The 22,773-nt window shown below is 55.8% G+C and overlaps 2 protein-coding genes and 1 long non-coding RNA gene across 5 annotated transcripts in view; 1 reads left to right on the top strand and 2 right to left on the bottom strand.

The window, feature by feature from the left end:
* Positions 1–2,327, bottom strand: part of ALDH18A1 (aldehyde dehydrogenase 18 family member A1) — a 38,107-nt gene extending 35,780 nt beyond the window's left edge. Inside the window, exon 1 of the mRNA XM_059730309.1 lies at positions 2,245–2,327. The gene's annotated coding sequence lies outside the window, so the exon portion shown is untranslated. The remainder of the gene's footprint in view (positions 1–2,244) is intronic.
* A 98-nt stretch (positions 2,328–2,425) lies between these two features.
* On the top strand, positions 2,426–10,634 carry LOC132251238 (uncharacterized). The gene is made up of 2 exons (XR_009463160.1): positions 2,426–2,967; positions 8,423–10,634. It is a non-coding gene; the product is annotated as an uncharacterized LOC132251238 (long non-coding RNA).
* Positions 9,865–22,765, bottom strand: TCTN3 (tectonic family member 3). Of its 3 annotated transcripts, none has more exons than XM_059730310.1 (14): positions 22,235–22,763; positions 22,020–22,158; positions 21,132–21,253; positions 18,803–18,933; positions 18,338–18,446; positions 18,129–18,247; positions 17,081–17,116; positions 16,586–16,660; positions 16,358–16,483; positions 15,138–15,233; positions 14,575–14,672; positions 13,756–13,921; positions 11,922–12,059; positions 9,865–10,891 (listed from the first exon to the last, which is right to left on the bottom strand). In XM_059730310.1, exons 1-14 carry the CDS (start codon positions 22,746–22,748, stop codon positions 10,670–10,672), a joined length of 2,091 nt encoding a protein of 696 aa, XP_059586293.1. In that variant the 5' UTR covers positions 22,749–22,763; the 3' UTR covers positions 9,865–10,669. The 3 variants fall into 3 exon arrangements, with proteins under 3 accessions (XP_059586293.1, XP_059586294.1, XP_059586295.1); XM_059730311.1 differs by having other exon boundaries at positions 12,009–12,059; XM_059730312.1 differs by lacking the exon at positions 13,756–13,921 and having other exon boundaries at positions 10,783–10,891; positions 22,235–22,765.
* Between the last annotated feature and the right edge of the window lie 8 nt (positions 22,766–22,773).

The following is a 22,773-nucleotide window of genomic DNA, read 5'->3' as shown; positions in this document are numbered from 1 at the left end:
AACTCCCTCCTGCAGGGCACGGAAACATCCATCTGTCAGCCTGACCTCTGGCTGGGGAGGCCGCTGCCTGCCAGGAGCCCACATCTGAGACATCACAAAAACGCTGTTCAGACTCATCTGGCCCCCTGATTACCATCCCATGCTGCTCATCTATGTTGACAGCAATGATACTGCCAGGGACAACCTTGGGCAGATCAAAAAGGGACTACATGGTTTTGGGCACAAGGGTGAAGAGGACGGGTGTCCAGGTGGTTCTCCTCAATCCTTCCAGTCGAGGCTAAAGGCCCAGCTGAACGCAGACGCATCCCAGAGAGAACATGTGGCTGCGTCGAGAGCATTGCTGGCAGGGCTGCGGCTACTTCAACCTTGGGGCGGTGCTCCACAGGGGGTCTGCTAGGAAGAGAGAGGGCATCCACCTCACGAAGCCAGGGAAGAAGAGCATCTTTGCGTACAGGCTTGCTAACCTAGTGAAGAGAGCTTTAAGCCAGGTTTCACAAGGGGGTGAAGCCCAGGGCTCAGTAAAGAGCCGGGGGACCTGGATAAAATGCCCGGACCCAGCAGTAAGCATCATCGCCACCAGCGCCCTCAAGGATCGCATGGCAACCCACCAGACATGACCGAACCACCTTCCTCAGCAGCTCGCTGGAGGGCGAGTTCAGCAGACAGCGGGGACTTCTCCTTGCTGTGGAGCCAAGCCCACAGTGCCACGTGCTGCCCCAGGAAGCGCACTGGCTGCGCGTGGACCTAGACTGAGGAGCGCCGGGAGCTGGGAGTCTCGCTGCTGCCAGTCCTGCAGGACAACCGCGTCACCCCGCATGAGGAGCTTCCTGGAACGGTTCCTGAAGAACACCGTCCGCAGCAAGCACGTGGGCGACCTCAGGGCCAAACCCGACCAGGGCAAGGTCTTTGACATCACCCTGAGGTGGGACTCCAGAACCACTTCATGCCCAGCGGGAGCTGCACGCACTTTGTGCACTGGCGCTTCCTCCACCGCACCTGCCTCAACTGCGTGCCTGCGAGCGGGACCATCCGCTACGGCCACCGGGACAAGAGGTGCTGGCGGTGCGGCTACGAGGCGGAGACCCTCCCCCTGCAAGCCGCACGCCAGGGCCTGGCAGCTTTGCCCCAACGCTGTCCAGGACTGCCTGGCGAAGGCCATCCCTGCCACAGCGGGGGAGATCTCCATGAACTGCGCTGTCCCAGGCTGCGAGAGATCACCAACGAGGAGGCCAAGATCGTGACCGTGGACGTGACTATCCCCTTTGAGGACCGGTGCCAAGCCTTCACTGACACCCGGGCTCGCAAGCAGAAGTGCGCCCCACTGTCCGACACCCTGAGGAACCACGGCCACGACGTGATGGTGGATGCGCTTGTCCTGGGAGCGCCTGGAGCCCAGCAACGAGAGCGCCCTGCGCGCCTGCCGTGTCTCCCGCCGCTACGCCAAGCTGATGCGGGGCCTCACGGTGTCCGACGCCATCCGCCGGTCCTCCGACATCTACGTGGGGCACATCGCGGGCCAGCGCCAGCACACCGGCCCCACCAGACCGACCACCACCGACCGGACCCAGAGGCGACCGCCTGAACCCCTGCCCCGACGGACTCCGAGAGCCCTTTGTCAACCGCGGACCCAGTCACATGCTTTGTGCAACCGCCCCTGCCCCCCGCGGGCTTCTGGTCCGGGTCTGCTCGTACCCACCGTCTCTCTCGGCCGGCCTCGCCACACCCTCCCTCCCCTTCCCCAACTCGCCCCGGGCGGGGCCGGCGAAGCTAGCAACCTGGTCGCGCGCCCTCCTCGCCCCGGCCCTCGGCCGCGCGGCCAGTCCCTCGCCCGGGCGCTCTGTACTGCCCTTACGGCCTCGTCGCCTGCGATCCTGGCACCGCCTCGTACCGGCCACGTGCTCAGGAAGGACGGGCCGACCCGCGCTGTCCCCGGGCCCCAGCCCTGCCCGCTCCCGCCGGAGGCGACAGCAGCGCAGCCAGGAGCCGGCCCCGCGGAGGGGAGGGGAGGGGAGGGGAGCGCAGGAGCCGCCCGGCCCGCCTGGGCTCCCGAGGGCTGGGCCGCAGCCGAGGCGCAGCGAGAGAGGCTGGGCCTGAGCGGCCCGACGGAGCCCGCGGGCCCGGCCCCAGGAGCCGCAGCAAGAGCCACCGCGGCGCCTGGGCGCGCCAGGGGCCCGCGACACCCGCCTGCAGCCCCGGCCGCGCCGCCCACGCGAGCCCCGGCCCGGCCGCAGCGCTTCCACTCACCTGCTCCGCGCGGCCGCAGCAGGCGAGGCCGGGGCGAGGGGCGGGGCCGAGGGCGGGGCCGCGCGCGCTGCGCTTCCCAATGGCAGGAGGGAGCGCGCTCCTCCCGCCCCGCCCCCCACCCCCCATTGGCCGCTCGCCTGTCGCTCCGCCCCCGAGCGCCGCCGTCATGCCGCCGGGGGGGCGGGGCCGTGCCAGTGTCAGTCCCCAGCGCCCCCGGGGGAGGATGATCCCCGACACGTGGAGCAGGAAGGGCAGGACAGCCCCGGCCCCCGCGCCTGGAGCATCCCGAAAGCGGGGCGGGGGGCGCTGCTGCGGGCCGGGCCGGGCCGAGAGCGCGTGGCGCGGGCGGAGGCAGACGCGGGACGGCCGTGGGGAGCGCCCGAGCCTGCGCGGGTCCGCCTCCTCCCCCGAGCGGCCCGAGAGCCGTTGGCGGCGCCGGGCACCCCGCACGCGAGGCTGTCGCGGGCCTGCGGGAGCGAGCCCGGGCACCCGGCCCCGCGCGGCGGCACGAGCGCCAGCCTGGCCTGCTTGCAAGGCGGTCACGTCCGGCGGTGAACTACGCCCGCTCCCTCCTTCCCCGCTTCAGCCCCCTGGGCGGCTCCCCGCCGGGCCGGGCAGGGCCGCCCCCGGACGAGCGCCCTGCTGCGGGGAGCGCGGGCACGTTTGGGGCCTCCAAGTGTTTTCGTTACTTTCCCACGAGACGAGGCCGCGCGAGCTTGTCAGGTAAACGCGGGACTCCAAGGCAGGAGCCCTTTGTACCCGCGGGGGAGGGCAGGGGGCTGGGAGACGGGTCCGTTTGCGAGGGGCAAGGACCACCGGCCTGGGAACCGACACGAGGTGACCTCGGCTGACTTCCTGCCTGCCACGAGCCCACGTCGCCTCCGCTATTGCTCTGGGGTGCGGTGCGGTAATGTGTGTTTGACTAAGCAATACAAGACACGGCAATGCAGGGCAGGGCTGGGCTGGGCTGTGAGCGGGCACCCGCCATCCCTGCTTCGAGGCAGGATTAAACGTAGCTCGAGTCCCTGCCTGGTGTTTGCCCATCCTCTTCTGAAACGCCCCCTAAGCCCCCGGGGGACGGGGACTTCACGTCTCCCCTTCGTAACCTGCTCGGTGCCTCGCTAACCTGTAGAGACTTTCCCTCCTGTCTCATCTGTGTTGTGTCTGCTGGACGGTAGGACTGCTGGTCGCACCCCTGAGGGACGTGGAAAACAACGGGAGTGGTCACCATCCTCCTTATGAACTTTTATGCAGTAGGTGCTTGCTGTGTCCTTTCCCTGCCTCCTCCACTTTCCCTTTCCTAGAAGGAAAAAGCTCCATTCTTTCTGCCCAAAACTGGCTGTACTTTGCTAGCGGAGGCCTCGCCAGCATTGAATAGTTGTACAGAGCCCTTCTGTTAATCCAGTCCAGCATGACATTGCTGGCTCCTGTTCAGTTTGTGAAACTTCAGGCAAGTACCCCCCCCCCCCGGCCTGGACCTCCGCCGCCTGCTATGCTGGGTGGGGAGGAGGTGGGGGACCCAGGCCCACGCCGCTCCAGCGGATTCTGGCCCAGGGTCCCGAACACTGGGAGGGACGGGCATAGGTCATACTCCTCTCAGAGCTCACCCGACAGTGCAGGGCGCTTCCATCCTCCCATCCACACCCAGTCTCTTAGCTGTGGCTGGACCACCTGGCCTCTGCAGGACCTTCAAGGGGGAGTGACTACCCATCCAGTAGCGCAAGCAGCTCACTGTCCCCCACCCATGCCACCCAGCCCCAGCTAACCCCGGGAGCTCTCCTCTCCCTGGAGGCCTGGATACAATTAGAGACCTTGCCAGCTTCTACACTTACCTAGTCTCCAGGGCAGAGACAGACACATGCAGGCTTCACCACTTTACAGAGCTGTCTGCCAAGGCTGCAAAGATGCCTCCCTCTCCACTGCGCAGTGGGGATGGGAGACCCAGGGCACTCTTCTCCCCTTGGGAGGCAGCATGTACTCCCATGCAAGGACCACAGCTTCCCTTCTTACCTTGCCCCTCTGGGTCTCTCTGCATCCAGGTTCACATGGAATCCACCTCCCTCTACCTGCAGCTCCCAGCTGCACCTGTCCCATGGGTTCCTCCAGGTGTTTCTAAGCAGCCCCTTGGCTTACAAACTGGGCACTGGCACAGCCCTTGGGGGAGTCTGCAAGGTGGATGCTCTTGGGCTGCACCAACAGCTCCCTTTGCTCCTCACCCTCCAGTGATGGGCAGGTCGGGGGTGCAGAGCCTCTTCCCTGCTGCAAATAACTGCAGAAATCAGCCTCTGCTGCAGCAGAGCTCTTGCTTCCTCCAGGCACCTGGGCCCTGCCCTCAGGCTGCCAGGACACGACCTGCAGCTTCTGTGAGCTGGGCTCCCCCACAGGCTTCAGACAGCCCGGCCATCATCTCCTTCCCCTTCACCTCACCTGTCTGCTTCCCCTGGCCTTGTCCCTGCCAGCTGTCTCTTCCAGCTGCTCTTTGAGGCCACTCTTCATCCAAGCAATACGGCTGTTTCTGGCAAGTCTCCTGCTAGGCCCCTCTGGTGCATGTTTCTCCCTTGCAGGGTCCCTTTGTTTCCATGCCTCTGGCCAAGCAACCTCTCCAAGCTGCCTGCCCCTGCTTCCCGCATGTGCCTGCCTCCCGTTCTGCAGGCTGGGCTGGTGCTGGAAACCTGCCCAATCCCAGCCCAGCAGGAGCAGGAATGGGAGTTTCTCTGGGAGTGCCACCAGCACAGCATGAATCTGCACCTTGGCTGAAACCTGAACTCTGTCCTCAAGACAGGACAGCTGCAGCCTCTTGGCCTGGGAAACAAGCTCCTTGTAAATCAGGTCCTGGGCCCACCCAGAGCCAGCGATGGCATCACCATTTGCCCTTTGGCTAGGACCAGCCTTGCCCTGTCTCCTGCCCAGTGCTCTCTGCCCCCCACTGGCAGCACAGGTACAGTCCGTGCTCTGTCATCTCCTAGGACCTCTCACCCAGCCCCTTTGTCTACCCTAGTTCATAGCCAGGTGCCTCGGGTACGGACAGGGATGGTGGGGGAGCTGAGGCAGGGTCTACTTCCGCTCTTGGGCAGGTGCCCTCACCACTAGGTTCTTAAAAGGCAGCATGCGAGAGAGATCCAGGAGGGCCCAGGCCATATGCCCAGTACCAGATGGGGGAACAGGCAATGTGACGAGGTTTGTCAGGCAGCGCATCCTGTATGGCTGAGACGGGCACACACCATACAGTGGACCCCAGCCAGCTGGTCAGCCAAACCTCCAGTGGCAACGTCGGGGCACAGCGGGACATGCAGCATCAGGCAGGAAATGTGGGAGTCGTACAGGGAAGGCAATGGCTGAGGGGTCCTAGGGGAAGTGGGGTGGAGGGGGGAAATCAAGCACACCAGCGAAGCAAAGGGGAAGGGAAAATGCATTCTCTGCTAGGGGAAGAGAGCACAGCAGTGGCTGAGGAGCAGCTTGTGGGACTTGCCTGGGAGATGCATGGAGAGCGCTGGACACGGGAAGGCATCTTGGCAGCAAGGCTCAATAGAGCAGCCATGATGCCTCCAACTCACTTGGGACAAGACCATGAAGCACCGGGTCTGTAGCCTGAGGCAGGAGTGGACACAACCTCCAGACTCAAGCGGTCCCTGACAAGGGCCAGGCAGCAGAGGACTTTGTGCACAGAGGATAAGAGGCTTTCCCCTCACATTGGAGCATCACAGATGAGTTGCTCAAAGCCCAGCCCCTGTGCCAACATGAGCTGCCATGCCCACCTGTTCTCCCTCCCCCAGCCAAGTGATCCCACTGGCCAGCCCCCCGGCCCTCCCTACCCCCCCAGCCTCAAGTGTCAGGAAACACCATCTCTCTGGCAGGCCCGTGCTCCCTGGTAGCCGAGGGCCTCCCTTGCAGCACGCACCCGCTTGGTGTGTCTACCAGCATCTCCACCCTGCTGGCCTCCCAAAACGTGCTGCTTCACCCCCATCTCTCGGCCCGAGGGAGGAGTCAGGAGTTCGCGGTGCGTGCACTGGAGAACCAGGGAGCACCGTCCCCACTTGAACCGCTGGTGATAACCCAGAGGAGTGCCATTCAGCTTTTCTCCCCCCCCGGGCCAGGGCCAGCTGAGTGGTGTGAAGCCAGTTTGTGGGCCAGATCACTCTGCATCCCAGGACTGGGTCTGCACATCTGGACCCAGACTCTAATCCACATGCTGAGACAATACTATCCCAGCCCAGCCTCCCCTACTGGGGTTGGGGCCCCAGGTCATGCATCACCTCCATCCATTCGTGCATACCAGGATCATGGCTCTGGGATGCTGTGCTACCTCTGCCAGGCTCCATGCACTGGGATCAGGGCTCTTGGGCCCCACACCACCTCTGCCTGGCCCAGCCCCACGTGCCAGGATCAGGCCTTGTGCTGCCCTGAGCACCAGATCTAAAGCACAGGGCCATGGCCCATAGAGCTCCCCACAGACCTGCAGGGAGCCCCAGGGGATGGATGACAAGGAGACAGGAACTGGATCTAGTCTATGGGCTAGGGGTTGAACACCCCTGACTTAGGGAGATGAATGGAAGCCAAGTTACTGGCTTCCCTCCCTTGCCCCATCTACAAGGCCTTCCTGCAGCAATCCGGTCAGATCCCCACACCTTAGTTAAGTCCAGAATATCGACCGCGGTTGCCCCAGCTCCCAGGGCCCCACCCCAGCAGGTGCCCAGAGCAGTATCTCTGCTCTCCCACTGAGCTGAGGCCTCAAGCCTCCCCTGTGCACAAGACTGCAGCAAAACTGGACCCAGCACCCTCCTCCTGTTACCCCAGCACCACCTGTCATCAGCCTTCTGCCACAGTGCCACATCTCCCCCCACAACCCAGCTGAGTCCTGCTTCCTACCTGGGCGCCTTTCCTGGCTGCAGCCAAGTTTCGGCCCAGTCCCGTCATGTGATGTGGGGCCCTGCAGCCAGGCCAGGCCAAGCCACTCTATTACCCCGGCCTATTGACCGACTCCCTGGTATCTACTGCAAACAGCTGTAAAGCAGCAAATCTCCCACCTCCTGCTGGACTTTGAGACTTGGGTTTCTGGTGATCTTCATGCAGTGGATTCAACCTTGTGGCAGCCTGTGGCTGCTGCATCTCAGCCCGTGATCACAGAGCAGCATGGAGGCAGCATGGCCAGGCTGGCAGGACATCTGAGGTGAAGACGCTATGGTGGAAAATGCAAACCCTGTGCTGAGAGCCAAAGGGAGATGGAGGGCGCACAGCTGGGTTTGCCTGGCAGGGGAAGGGCAGGCTGTGGCACATGGCGCTCTGCCACTGTTCTTCCCCTACCCCTCGGCCATGTGCAGGAGCCAGACTCCATGTAACCCAAGGTGTCTGAGCACTCCTGCTCTGGGCTCAGGAGAGCTGAGTCCAGCCAGCTCCAGCGTGGCGCCCCTGGGCTGAAGAAGGGTAGCAGCAGGCCAGCGGCAGGAGAATCCAGCTCCGGTAGAGGCAGGGCTGAGCAGCATGCTGTGTGCAAAGGACTGTTCTGGGAAGCGTGCATGGCAAATGGGGCTCTCTGGAGCATGCTCTGCTGCCTCAGGAGCTCAGTGCTCCAGCCTTGGGCCTGGGGTTTCCTGGGAAATAAAGTCCTGAAGAATCCCCATTTCACAAAATCAGCAGGCTAGTCAAAGCCCCCAAACCCCATCCCTCAGCGCTGATCCAAGCTGTGGCCAGAGCCCTCGCTGCTCCTTTGGGAGGTGACAGTAAGAACAAGGTTAAAGCAGAATTTGGCCCTCAGGAATGGTGGCGCTTGACTGGCCGTGGGTTCGGGGTGCCCTGGGTGGGGCACCAGGGTGGATGCGGAGGAGAGTTGGCTGAGCCCTACCCAAGCACTTCTAGCACCCAGCTCGAGGGTTCAGGTAAGCCAATCTTTTCATGCTGGAAGGTCACCAGGCCTCACGGGGCAACCTCAGCTCAGCATTAGCAAAGGATTTGGGCATTTCATGAAGAGGGAAGCTTTTATTGACTTCCAAACAATGTCCAAAAGATTCTTGTTAGCGGCGTTAGACACTTGCATTGGGCAGACCTTTAGCATGTGGGGTGAAGCTTTGGGGAAATGTATTGTTTTGCTTTCATGAGTTTATTACTGTAAGCTGCCCTGCACCTTTCTGGTGAGGGCTGTAGAAATCATATAGATAAATTAAGTCTTGTTGGCTCAGTGCAGGTTGCCTCATGCTGCCTGTGCCCTTCCAGAAGACGGGCAGCAGCTCAATGCCTATATCTAGAAACTCCCAAGTGAAGAATTGAAATGCATCCTCCACACCGTGCCAGACCATCCCTGCAGCTCTCAAGCACGAGGGACCAAGTGGAGGCTGGTCCCCAGGATGCCTTCACTGAGGCACTGCAATACCTGGGACAGGACTGTCCAACTTCTAAAGGCCCATGGCTACATGCCCCGGAGCCACACCAGCAGGAACAATGGGCCCTCAGGCTGCCTGCCAAACAGGCAAGTGCTCTTCCACCCACCGCCCCACACAGCATGGCACTTTGCCTCACCTGCAGCTCCCTGCAGGCTCCCGTGGGACGGTGCCACATGGACACTCTGGGCTGCCAGCCCTCCTGGCACTGCAGGCTGTGCTGGGGGCTGGGCCAGGCAGTGGAAGGGGAGCCCCAAGCTGCTACTGCAGCCAGAGCAAGGGGCAGCAGTGGCCTGCCTGTTAACCCCTTGTGGGCCACATGTGGCCAGTTGGATAGCCCCAGCCTATAAGTTAGGTGCTTTACCCCAGGCAGCAATCCCAAAAGTCAGGGTTCTGTGCCTAGGGTCCCCATATAGTCTATAAGGAACCTGAAGCATTTCCAGAGCAATTCAGGGACAGCATCTCCACTTTCCACACAGAGTAGGAAGTTATTCCCCTGCAGGGTGGCTCAGCGGGACTAGAGGCCCCTAGCAGTAATCAACAGGAAAAACCACACACAGGAGGTCGTCTGAGCTGCTGCTCTTCCTGTAGCACAGATGTCTGCCTCAGGATCCAGGACCTTAACTGACCAGAGCGTCTTGAAGCTAACACTGAGCAGCATCCTGCAAGGACGTTACAGTACCACGAGGTGCCATGGTTCTCTAGCCAAGACTCACTGCTCTGATGTAAGGTGCATAATATTGCTGGACTCCCTGCCCATGAGGAATGACTTGTCACTAATGCTTCATCCTGCCTGCTTTCCTGTCCCACCGCCCTTGAATTTCTGGCTCTTCTGTGGCCATTTTAAAGTGGGAGCTGGAAGGTCTTCCCCAGGCTCTCCTACAGCCCAGAACGTACAGCTATCTCTGGGAGGTGGGCAACCGGACTCTGAATCCCTTGTGGCTGGGGAGGTCATATTAAATGATTCTAAATATTTCCCCGAGTCTTACAATGGTATTCTGACCCCTACTATTGAGCTGTGAAGCCAGGGCCCTAGGCCACCTCTTGTTCCATCATACACTCGCACACCTTTTCTAAAGTCACGTTACTCTCCCCCCACACACTCCAATCACCCCCGATGGCTCAACCCAGCACATTACATGGTGGTTATCACTGCCAGGGAAGCCCAGCTGGGAGCAGCAGTGGTTCAGATTCCCAAGGGACAGGGCATCTATGGACCTCCGAGTCTCACACTCGTCAATAAAACGAGTTTCATGAAACAAATCAGAAACTTTTATTTGAAAAGTTACTACAAAATCAGCTGCAAGCTGGCACAGAGGCACTGGACAGGTGCATGTGTGCAGCACCCCTTCAGCAGTAGCCAAGGGACTACGAAGAAGGGGTGATGCATTTTAAGGCTATCACAAGGCACTAGGTTTCACACAGATCTTCCCTAGAGAAATATCATGCACAGACAACTGCGTGTAAGCCCCCCCTGGGGATAAAGATAAGGGAGCTAAGCACGGGCACCTCCAGAAGTGGAAGCTGTGCTTCTCTTCTCTGAACTGCTTGGCCTTGGCAGGACCTTTTCCATCTGGCCAGAACTACTTTCCCCACCCCCCCTTCGTTTCACATGGAGACTGCCCCTTCTCCCTCCTGTCCCTCAGGGGCATCCCTGGGCTTTACAGATTCTGCAGTCAGAAGGCCACGGACACCTGGTAGATGTCAGTCACACAACCAAATGCATATGTGAAAGGCACGTGGTACTATGAAGGTGGCCACAACGAAAGGATCCAGGTAAGAAGCGGCTCGGGCCTGGATCACATTCTGATGGTAGTACTGCACTGACAGATCTCTCTGCAACAATGGTCCCATCTATCAGCCTGCCTGCGTTTGTCCCATGTTCACAGGGACAAGCTGGAACTGTTCAGTATGGTCTCAACCAGGTGAGAACAGGCACCAAACGTCATACCTGGGCACATCAGGGATGGATGCGCTTGCAGGCAGGCCCTGTCCACATGGAAACACTGGCAGGAAGAGCAAAGCCTCAGACTTCTCCTGTTCCTTCACTCTCCTCAGAAGCTCACAATGCTCCAGACAGCTAGAGACACCACGAGGGCACCAGGCAGGCCCCCGTGACAGGCCACACCCCTGCTCAGGGCCACCTTGAAGGGGAAGAAGAAGTCGAATGGGAGTTTCCAGTATGGGGTGGGTTGGCCACGTGGATGCTCTGGCCATTCTGTCAAGTCAATAAAAGTGACGAGAGTTGTCAAAGGCACCACACTCACGTTGAAGGACTGCAGGAGAAAGGAGAGCACCCGCCATTCAGCACCTCTGTTCCACAATCCAGTCTTGCACTCACAAGGCACGTGCATGCCCAGAGCAGGGCCCACCCCCAGTCCTCACCCATGCACTGTCATCCTGCAGCCCATGCTGACCTCTTGCCATGCCTCCAGGCTCAGAAGCCCCAGTGCCAGGCTCACAGCCCTTCAACATCCATCCCACCAATCTCAGCAGCACACCATGTCATGATGCTGCTCATGGAGATGCAGGTGCAGAAGCGCCAGAGAAAAGCAGAGGCTGCAGGGACAAGTACAGACATCCTCCATTTCTCTGGCACTGCTGTACAATGCCCCACGGATGACCACAGCCCCTGCCTGCCACTCTCCTGACAGCAGCTCTGGCTGGTAGGGCTGAGGGCCCTTGCTGTCAGTGGCAGGCAGGTGTGCTACCAACAACAGGAGGCACCTCCCAGTGGCAGCAGCTGGCTCCTCCTCCTGCACCCTCTCAGCCCCACTATCCTAGGCAGGAAGCAGAGGATTGAAGTATTCCAAATTTTTAACAGGACAGTGACAACTGAATGGCCCCTTTAGAGTCATTCAGCATTAGAGACATTTCAGAACCAATCAAAAGAAATATTTATTTGTGTAAAATGCAGGCAGCCTATGGGATTCCTGGAAACAGGAGGCTGAACTAAGCTCTGTGGCAAGGTTTAAGAAAGGATAATTCTCTATTTATTTGATTTTGGTAACTATAAAGTTCAATTACAGGGATAAACAGAAGTTTAACTGCTGCCACTGTGGCCTGAAACATTGCTCAGGAAGTCTGAAAGAGACCACAGGTAAGCAATTAGTTGGGTACCATCCTGGGCTTTTTCAGCTTCCTGTGTGGAATATAAGATATCAGATACTGGCCACTGACATGGTGAGAGCCACTGGGATCCAGCCCGCTAGTACTATAGCTCTACAATCCCCCATTCTCAACTAACCCATCAGTCTAGTGAAACAGCCTTTGGGAGATGGGGTGAATAAAAACTCTATGCTATACCTGTAGGGACCGGCACTGATACGAATACCGTGCTCCCAGCACTTGTGCTTGTGGGTTGGACAAGAGGCCCACCTTTGCCCACAATACCTGGATCTCCAAGGACACGGGAACCACACAGCAGGAAGCACATACTCCAGCCTGGGGGGGAAAAGAGAAACCCACACATTTTCCAAGATTCCAAGGCAAGAAATAACCATTAAGCCCATCTCATCCCCTGCAACATGGGCCCTAGAATCTCACCCAGTAACTTCTGCAGCAAGCCAACACCTGCTTGAACCACGCCATACCTTTTCAAAAGATATCCAGTCTCTAACGTAGGTAATGGAGAATCCACTAGGCCTGTAAATTAACTGCTCTGTTTAATGATCGGCACCTTAGTTCTAGTCTGAGTTTGTCTGGCTTCAGTTCTTGCACACCAGATCCTGTTATACCTTTTTTGGTTAGACTGAAAACCCCCAAATCAGAAATCTCTGCTTAAGTACTTGTGGGTTGTGATGTCTTAACCATAGACAGATTCACTGGATAGAGGAAACTGTCAAGACAGTGACTCAGAAGGATAAAGAATGGTCAGACGCAGCCCAGTGTTAGCAAAGCTATTAAATGCACAGTACTAATGACAAGGAGCTAGGCAGTCTGGGCTCTATTAGAGGCAACCTTAGAGCTACCCAGTGCAACACTGGCTGGAAGATCTGATCCTCTCCTGCCCAGGGATGCTGCTGCCCTGAACTGGGGGTTGGACTAGATCAGGGTGGCCAAATCTGTGGCACAGGGAACCTGTGTGTGGTATGCAGCAGATCAGGGTGTAGGCCTCGCTGGAGCTCACACAAAGGTTTTGCAAAAGCATTGGCCAGAGTAGGCCTGATCAAACCTGACTGATGCGTGAACTCCTTATATACGCAGAACTTGGCACGTGGGCCAGATATTGGTCAGATGTGCACTCCTGTCAGGAGATAGAAAGGAGAGATGGCTGTACAAGGCATAGAATAGTTCAGTACCAGGATGAAAAGGTTGGAACGGGAACACCCCGACCAGGATGTGGAACAAGTCCATGGTACAGCACGCCTCGAGACAATCAAGATACTGGTGGAATGTAATACACAATTTGTTTGGACCACGGTAAAAAGGAGAAGTGGAAACGACAGGAACTTTGTATTGGCCTAGGGAAGCCTACATGGTACTGTGCCGATACCTTGTCACGAGCATACATGCATGAATACCTTGTCTGTCAGATCACAAGTGTGTTAGGACCGTGCCTGGTAGATGATAACCCTGGCTGAGGCTCTGTCACTGAACCAAGCCTGTGGTAATTACTGAAGACAAGACAGGTGCTGAGATCTCTTGGCTGCAATTCTTTACCGGCATCGCAGTCCCCGAGACTTCAGCACTAACACCACATCAGTAACACCTGACGAAAACAGCGATGACAACTTAGGGAAGGGACAGGCAGCGCAACAGCAAATAGGGCAGACCTCAACCGGTCCCCCTCCAGCCCTACTTTCCTATGATCCTGTGTGTCCATTGGAAACACAAGGCAAAAGAAATTAATTGAGCTAGCTCCTAGCTTGACTAGTCAAAGAGAGACCTCTGAATGATGTGAGCCAAGAGAACCAGAGTCTGTTTGTGTACATTAGGGTCCCTGAAATGATCCTGACAGTGACAGCTGAGCACTGCATCCTATGTCTGACTTCACTAGAGAGCTTCCAACAAAGAGGAATGAGAAACGACCTTGTTCTCTCTTCCTCCTCCCCCCGCCCTCCCATGAAAACTCAGTCTTGCACGCCAAGGTTAAGAGGAAGAGTTAAAGACAGAGATGGCTCCCCTGCATTCTTCTTACCTGCATGCTGCAGTTCTTGGTGAGAATGTCAGTCCAGTCTCCGGGCTGGGCTGGATCAGCATTGCCAGTGATGGCCAGGCCCTGTGGGCTGCTCACCTCTTGGAGAGCCTGGTATAACTGGTCCTGGAGGTAACTACAGTTTCCATCCTCCATCCCTTGGGATATGCTGGAAATGGGACCAAGCACCCTTTTTAAAGTAATGACCCCATTTCAAAGTCTCTACTACTCTGACAATGGTTGCCTGGAGGTGTCAGGGAAGCACAAGTGAAGCCCTTAGCATGAAGCAAGCTCATATTCTCCATGAAGTGAGATGGGAAAAATTGAGGGCACATGGTTGCATTACATGCTGAGAGACAGTTTAGGTAACCTGCTGCCCCAGTAAGAGGGCACTGGGGGAGCTCTATATGCCTTATCACCAGGCACAGAAGGATCCAGATAGCCAGTCCTGTAAGCCACAGAGCACAAATATCATTTCCTAGAGCATTTGATTAACATTCACCCCTTGGATCCAAGCCCTGCACTCCTGCACTGTGCTGTGAAACATGGGTCTAGCACTGGTTGCTCAGAGCCTCCCAAGAGACTCCACCATAAGCAGCTTGAACACTGCTAAGGATGGCACTGTGTTATGGAGGCTTCCCATCTCTGCTGCTACTTGAGCCCTTCAGGCATGCATACAAGACTAATGGAGCCAGCCTGAGGACTTGAGGAAGGAACCACAGGAGCCTTGCACTCTGCCTAGGGGACAGCAAGAAGGTGAATGCCCCAAGCTTACAAACCTGTTTGGGAACTGGCAGGGCCAGTGACAGTAGATAGTATTACCTGAGCTTACAGCTTGTCCTCACATTCATTCCAAACAGTACTGTGTGTTTGAGTGACTGTGAACATATTCCATCACCCTGGCCCTTTAAAACGGTCACCTGAGGAAAGGGGCTATACGTCAAGAAGACAAACAGAAGGGAAGATAAGCAACATGGGATATCCATCTAGCCCCCAACAAGATCATCCTGGAGTAAGCAGCAATCTTGCTTGTCATAATAGCAAATCTCTCTCAATGAACACTGAACAACAAATTCACTCTGGTCACCAGTTACACCCCCCAAAAGAGAGTAACCATATCATTATAAATTCATAATCTGTTTCCAGTAGTGCCACAACATGCTTTCCAAATGTGGAAGGATACAGGACGGGTGGTTCATAGCCATAGCTTGGTAAATACAGTAGAACCTAGATCTAGAACCCAGGCCTTGAAACCCCTGTCTTCCCCACTGTCCCCGCAGGAAAATGCAACATTCCCAGTTAAGGGCAAAGCCGTGGAAGTACAAGGGGTGCTGCCTCACCAGGTGGTAAGAGTGCCAAGTAAAACCTGATGCCAGAAAGGATACATGACGCGGGACACCTTTTTGTAGAGCCAAGAGTGGTGCTCCAGTGATATAGCCAGGGTTTCCACTTCTGGGCAGGGTAGGTGAAGGGGTTCTACTCTGTGAAGAGACAAAGGGAAGAGGTAAAGCAGGACAGAATGTTACAAATCTGGTGACCAAGCAAGTCAGACTTCCATTCAGTCCAAGTGATCCCATTCATCCATGAGACAGGCAGTGGAAACTGTTCTCATACAAGGGGAGTTCAACCCCATCTAGGCAGGGCTGAATCTGATGAAAATTTATAATCCCCAGAGCTTTATTACATTTTACTGATGGCCCAATTAAACATTGTAAAAATCCCCCCAGAACCGCCTTCCCCACTTAGCCCATCCACAATCCAGGAGCTGGCCAGCCAAGCTGCAGTCGGCCCTGATAGCCCCAGACAGCTCCCAAGGCATCAAGCTCCTGCTGATATGGGAAATTTTACCAACACATTCCCAATCCACACTGCAGTGTTTTCCCTGGGGATGAAATCACTCTCTAGAACTTGCCCGTCCAGGACACTAGACTGAGTCACAGATTCTACTCCCTCACCTATTACACAGTGCCCTGGGGAGGGGTTTCTGAGAAAGACTCCTTCATCTGGGTTCTGGATCACTGACCCCAACTTTGCCCCACCTCCCTTGTGGCACACAATCTGCAGGTGGGGGCCTCTCCAATCCAAATTCAGACACAGATGTAACATTTCTTCCCCTGCTTGCGCCTTCCCAGGTGAAAACCAGAGAGGCTAAAATAGGCTCAGCACCCTCCAGAGCAATTCCCAGCTCCCAAGTGGGCAGAGGAGAGAAGTGTCTGTGATAGACACCAGCAGCTCTGCCCCTCTCTCCCCAGAATACACCCGAGATCATGATGCTGACACTGGTTTCGTCCTTCTCCTTCTCCGTCCCTGGGAACTCTGGAGGAGCAAAGCACCCAGGCCCTCCAAGCCTGACAAAGACCATGACACCAACCCTGGCTGACCACCCAAACCTTACCTGAGATTAGGCCACTAACCCCCCAACCCCGGAAAAAGTTCATATGTGATTGGGACACTGACCCCTGATCCCCCCCAGCCTGTCATCCAGGGCTCACATGCTACCCTGCCTCTACCTGACCTCCTGACCTGAAGGCTCAAATGAAACTGGAGCATAGACTCACAACCGCAAACCCTGCATACAGCTAGCTACATGAGGTGGAGCACTGACCCAAAAGTGCAATGTGAAGTGCTGCTGCAGAGAGGATCCCCAGGCCTCAGAAATATTGGTCACTTTGAACTGGACAGAAACATTCCGGATTCCATGGGTCCCATTAAACTCGATGTTGTAGATCACCTGAAAGTGCAGTATAACAGAGAATAAGAGCTGAGAGAAGGACCTGGGCTGGGTCTGTACTTCAGCTCAGCACTGATCTGAAAGTGGGGCTTTCACAGGTACCTCAGAAACAATATTGTGACAGGTACTGCCTTGCATCTGGGGAGCTTCGGGCTGTACGAGAGGGGTGACTTTCACCTGGAGACAACAAAGGTCATTTAAATCAGTACAAAAAGGTAGCCTGCTACTTCCTCTCTCCAATCCACTTCTCGATCTGAATCCTCTCCTACCCCAACCACAACGGTCTCCCCAATTTACTCCCCACCCTAAGTCTACCCCAGAACCATGGCCAGCCCCCTGCACCAACCCTAACCACATCTCTTTCTAGCCTGGCTCCAGATCTTTCTTGCATATGCACATAATCCTACAAGTTTTTTTGTTACATCAGAGTCCTCTATCAATAGACAATGTGACTCTCTCTCCTCCATAATCTAATCTCAGATACAGAACTACCGTGAATCTATTACCCTGGGTCTGTGACCCAAGGGGCTCACTCTGGATGCCCAGGCTCAGGGTTCCCCTCACTTTAGGAGCAGGAATTAATTCTTAAAGCCTCACCTGCATGGACTGGGTGACAGTCATATTAAGTGGGGTCTGGAAGAGAAAAAGCAACAAGTGTGTTGGGTTTGCAAGTGCCACAGGTACAAGTAAGTCATAATCCAGTGCCCAGAAGCCAGTGACAGGCAGTCTTGCCTATTCCAAGACTATGGAACTTTCCACTAACTTGCACTTTAGACTCCAGAAGTGTGCCCCTGTGAACAGGGCACCAAGACACAGACTTTATTCCTGGCTCTGCCAATGACCTGCTGTGTGCACAGCTACATTTATACACAGGCACCATATGCCTGTGCCCAGGCTTCCCACTCCTACAGTCAGGGGATTACAACAGAATCTCAGTTTTCACCTAAGAAAAATTAAGTTTCTGAGCCCCAGGAGGAAATTTGAAACACAAACCAAGCACGGTGGATGCAGTGCCATCTGATACAAAGCAGGAGACACCCTAAAAAGTACTGCTAAGAATGGGAAAAACAGCCCAACACATCAGTGGGGTCTTAATATTTACACTTATTATTTACTTTTTAATAAGTTTTGGAGTGTCAGGGACACATCAGAGGACAAGAAGAGCGCTAATGCTGAATAAATATTAAAAAAAAAAAGGATAGCAGATAGCCCAGGTAAGCAGAAGCCAGGGAGCCCAACACCAGTTTTAGAATAAACAATAGAAGAGATGACGTGGGATTCAACAAATGGCAATTAAATATTAGGAATATAAATAATTAATGTCAACTTGGTTTTATGGAGGATAGGTCTCATCAAACAAATTTTAAATCTCACGCCTTGATGAGATTCAAGTCTGACTCATAAAAGTAACTACACGTAGATGTGTCATAATAGACTTTTGTAAAGCTTCTGATTAGGCAGTGCATGACATTGATTAAAAAGTGAGCAGTACACAATATTACTAAAAGGGCCTCCTAGAAATTGCACACCAGTGAGCTCTGCTGTGGTAACGGGTGAATTAGCCAAGGATAAAATGACAGAACAGTGCAGAAGTCAGGCAGTCACAGCAAGAGGAGGTGCCAAGGCTGGGCAATATGACATGCACCTTTAGCACGGTGAAGTCACGGTAATACGAGGCAGCATCTAGTGCGGGGTCAGTGGTGCAACTGCTACTCAGGTTTGTAAAGGTCCGAGTACAACTTGTGCTTTTGCTCTCCAGGAAACCTTAAAAAAAGTAACAATAGTCATGAAAAAACTGTCAGCAGCCAACAACATCCCAGGAAAATCCCAGACTGCTGCTGCCACCATACTCACCAGCAGGATTGCTGTCAACACAAAGCCTACTGGCTCCCATCCCAACTGGCTGCCTGAGTGTGCTCACTACAGATGAGGCAACAAAGTAGGTCTGGATTGGATCACCCACCTAGAAACAAGATTTGCAGACCTTATAAATACAGTCTTCCAAGAATACCAGGGCCAAATGCAAGATGACAACCATCAGCTCAAGCAAGAAACAAAAACATCACAGCTTCCTTGGGTGTAACACATTATAAAAGTAATGTTCCCAAGATGGTTTTCTGGAATAATTTACAATGCATATGGTTAGTCGGATATGCCATTAGACAACAGCCTGGTTTACTGAACCCCAAATAAGGACTGTGGGGGGAACAGTTAAATGTACATTTTTTTCTATCTTTCTCCCTCCAGCACTGACTCTTGTCACCACTAGGAAACCCAGAGAAAAGTTATGACAGTCTTCTGAGGACTCCTTTAACTTACCCGGTAAAAGGCAGAGGGGGGTGGCATGGGTTGTGATGGTGACACAAAGGATGGGCCACCATACTGCTCCAAGAGCACTGGGAAATTTGATTCTGTAACCTCCTGTGGCTGCTGAAAATAGTTCAGCTTTGCTAAAGATAGGGAAAGAATAAAAAGAAACCAACCCCAACATCAAATCATTAGAGAAGACTGAGGGGGGGGAAAAAAAAAATCACATGTTGCATAAGTAGTCTAAGAGGACAAAAAGGAGGACCTGGGTAACTACAGGTTGTTTAGCCTGACATCAGAGCTGGGCATGATGGAACACTGGTGAGGTACAATGAGTCAAGGCTGTTAGGATAATTAAATGCCAATCAATCTGGGTGTATAGAAAATAGGTCTTGTCAAACAAACTTACCTTTTTTTTTTTGCTTAATTTTCAGCATGGATGCTAGATGTAACTGTGTTGAAACAGTTTCAGATTTCCATAAGGTACCCGACATTAACACTATACAAAAATCAACATAACCCCTACTAGATGGTTCAAAACTGGCTAAGTGATAAACCTCAAAGCAATTGGAAATGAGGAAGTCTTCCGAAAAGAGAGGCTTTCTATTGGCATCCTACAAGAACCCCTTCTTGGCTCAACAGTATTCAATATTGTTATCGGTAACCTGAAAAATATAAAATCTTTGCTGGTAAAATTTGCAGAGGGCACAAAGCTATAGAGATAAATAATCATGGGGACAGATCAGTTTACACAGACCAATCTTGAAAGCTAAATACAGAAGGCACATCTGAACAACAGGTACTGTAATAAAGTGAAATCCAAGGTCATACTTCTAGGTACAAAGAATGTAGGTCACACTTAAAAGGGCAAAGCAGGACCCTTGGATATATAAAGAGGGGAATATCAAGTAGTAGCAGAGAGGAGATATTACCTTTGAACATGGCATTAGCAAGCCCATTACTGGACTACTGTGCTCAGTTCTAACGTTCACAGTTAAAAAAAGGATGTTGAAAGAAATCCGCAAATGTTCAGAAAAAAGATAGAAGAATATTCAGAGGCCCAGAAAATCTGCCTGATAGTGAGAGATGTAAGATGGCTCTGTGGAGGTGGGGGAGAGCAGTGAATGTGTCACTGAATTTACCTTGACTTTAGCAGGGCTTTTGACACCATCTCTCACAACACACTCATTAACAAGCTAAGGAAACACTGAGGAAATGAAAGGACTGTAGGATGTAATGGTTCAAAGACTAGATGGAAGGAGGCATCAAGTCGGGCTCCCCCGGGGTCCTCAGTATTGTTTAGTATCTGCAATAATGATTTGCATGATAGGATTGAGTGCATGCTTGACAAATCTGCAGACAACACCAAACTGGGTGAAGTTTCAGACACTGGAGAATAGACGTGGATAAACTGGAGAAACGGTCTGAAATCAATCAGAATGAATTCAAGAAGGACAAGTGCAAAGCCCTGCACTTGGGACAGAACAACTGCACGCACAAATACAGACTGGGGAATGACTGGCTAGGCTGTAGCACTGCAGAGAAGACCTGGGGTGACAGTAGACCACAAACTGAATACGAGCCAACAGTGCGCTCTTGTTGCAAAAAAACCAAACAAAACCCCAAACCAACAGCAACCTGGAGTGCATTAACCAAAGTCTCTTACATATCAAGGGAGGCAATTCTTCTGCTCATTTTAGGACTGGTAAGGCCTCCCCTGAATTCCTGTTTTGGGCCCACAATTCAAGAAGGATGCAGACAATTCGGAAAGTCCAGTGGGGTGACAAAACTGATTAGAGGCCTGGGAGGAAGAGTCATGGGGACAGGCTGAAAGAACTAGGGCTAAGAGACTGAAGGGGTTTGGAGCACAGCCTTCAAATACCTCAAGGACAATTAAGAAGAGGGTGGCTGTAAAGGACAGGACTAGGAATAATGACCTCAAACTGCAGCAGAGGCTACAGTTTAGGCTACACGTTAGGAGGAACTTGTTGAGCATGAGGGTGATCAAGCATTGGGACAGGCTCCCTGGAGTAGCTGTAGGATCTCCATCCCCGGAAGTTTTCAAGAGCAGGTTAGAAAGACGCTTCTCTGGGATGGTTTGGTCAGGGATGATCCAGCCTTGAGCAGGGGGCTGGGCTAGATGAGCTCACGGGGCCCCTTCCAGCCCTGCTTTCCCGTGACCCTACTGTCTTCCACTCGGTACGGAGAACGTACCTCTGCCCTCCCGCCGCCAGGTAACCGGATGCACCTCTCACCCAGCCTTACACTTTCGGTCAAGCACCTTAGTGTTCCCTTCCCAGCCCATTTTAGGAATTTGGTGTCACAAGGAAAGACTACTTACAGTCGTTCAGCTGCACACAGAACAGCCGAGTCTGTCCACTGGAATCAGTGACGGTTTCCGTAGGATACGGGGTGTTATTTCTGAAAATAAGCGATTGCTCCACACACACCTGGGTCTTAGCCCTGCCCAAAAACACAGAAAAGGGAAGATGAACCCTACCGCCCTGGCCACATGTACGTTCTCCGCTCCTAAATCCACCCCACGGCCCAGCCAACCGAGCGGATGCTGCATTACTCTTCATTTCCTAACGGGAGTTATCCTACAGGCCCAACACAAGGCAGGGGCACCTTCGGCGCTAATTCAGAGACATGAGGTTTCACAGGGGACAACTGACTTCACCAGTTGTTCCACGGTGCTGTTTTCCATCTTCAAATCGCGACGGGGAGGGACCCAGGAGGCAGCGAAGCCTGCATCTGAGGCACCTGGGCTTCCTCGGGAGGACAAGCGCTACGGGGACAGGAGGCCAGAGCGCGCCTCCTCCCAGCGCCGGCCTCGCTCCCGCCCAGCCGGCTGCGCTCTCCCGGCCGCCCCCTCGCCCGCCCCACGGCCTCGCCAGCCACGGGGCCGCCGGGCTGGGGAAGCGTCCCGAGCCCTTTCCTGGCGACCCTGCGAAGGAGCCCAGGGATTCGGGCACAGGGACACGGCCAAGCGCCTGCCGAGGGCCGGACGCCAGCCCAGTCTTGGTCGTACGGCTGCTGCGAGCGGCCCCGGCTCTCGCGGGCCTGACAGCACGGTGCCCGGCACCGGGCGTGCGAGAAGGGAGTGCACGGCCCAGGCCCTGCGCGCACGTGTGCAAGGGCAGGGCATGGCCCCGCGCACACACGGCCAGGAGCAGCCCCATGTGCACACACGCAGACACTCGCACGCGCGCGGCCCCGGGGAGCCCACCTGGTGCTGCCGGGCAGGCAGCGGGCGAAGGCGGCGCGCGGCGGGCGCAGGTCGCAGCGGGGGTCGCAGTCGGCGTCGCAGCAGCAGGCGACGTCGCAGGCGCCGCGGCGCAGGTCGCAGGGGCAGGCGGGCGGGCAGCCTAGGGCGACGCCACGGACGGGTCAGCGGGCACCGCCGGCGGCACGGGGGGCGGGGCGGGGCGGGGCGGGGCCTACCTGCGCCGGCGGCCGGCGGCGACTGTCCCTCGGGGGCTGCGCTCGGGCGGGCGGCGGAGGGCCTGGGGCTAGGGCCGGCCTCCGGGCCGGGGGGGGCCGTGCTCGGGGGGCCGGGGCCGGGCCCGGGGGGGTCGGTGCTCGGGGGGCCGGGGCTGGGCCCGGGGGGGTCGGTGCTCGGGGGGCCGGGGCCGGGCCCGGGGGGGTCGGTGCTCGGGGGGCCGGGGCTGGGCCCGGGGGGGTCGGTGCTCGGGGGGCCGGGGCTGGGCCCGGGGCTGGGGCGGTCGGCGCTCGGGGGGTCGGGGCTGGGCCCGGGGCGGTCGGTGCTCGGGGGGCCGGGGCTGGGCCCGGAGGGGTCGGTGCTCGGGGGGCCGGGACTGGGCCCGGGGCTGGGGCGGTCGGTGCTCGGGGGGTCGGGGCTGGGCCCGGAGGGGTCGGTGCTCGGGGGGTCGGGGCTGGGCCCCCCCCGCGCCGGCGGCCCCAGTAGCAGCAGCACCAGCAGCAGCGGCGCGTCCATGACGTAACCCGTCGCTAAGGAACCG

This window comes from Alligator mississippiensis, chromosome 6, assembly GCF_030867095.1.
Source record: "Alligator mississippiensis isolate rAllMis1 chromosome 6, rAllMis1, whole genome shotgun sequence".
Classification (NCBI taxonomy): Eukaryota; Metazoa; Chordata; order Crocodylia; family Alligatoridae; genus Alligator; species Alligator mississippiensis.
This window is presented reverse-complemented; position numbering and strand designations above follow the sequence as displayed.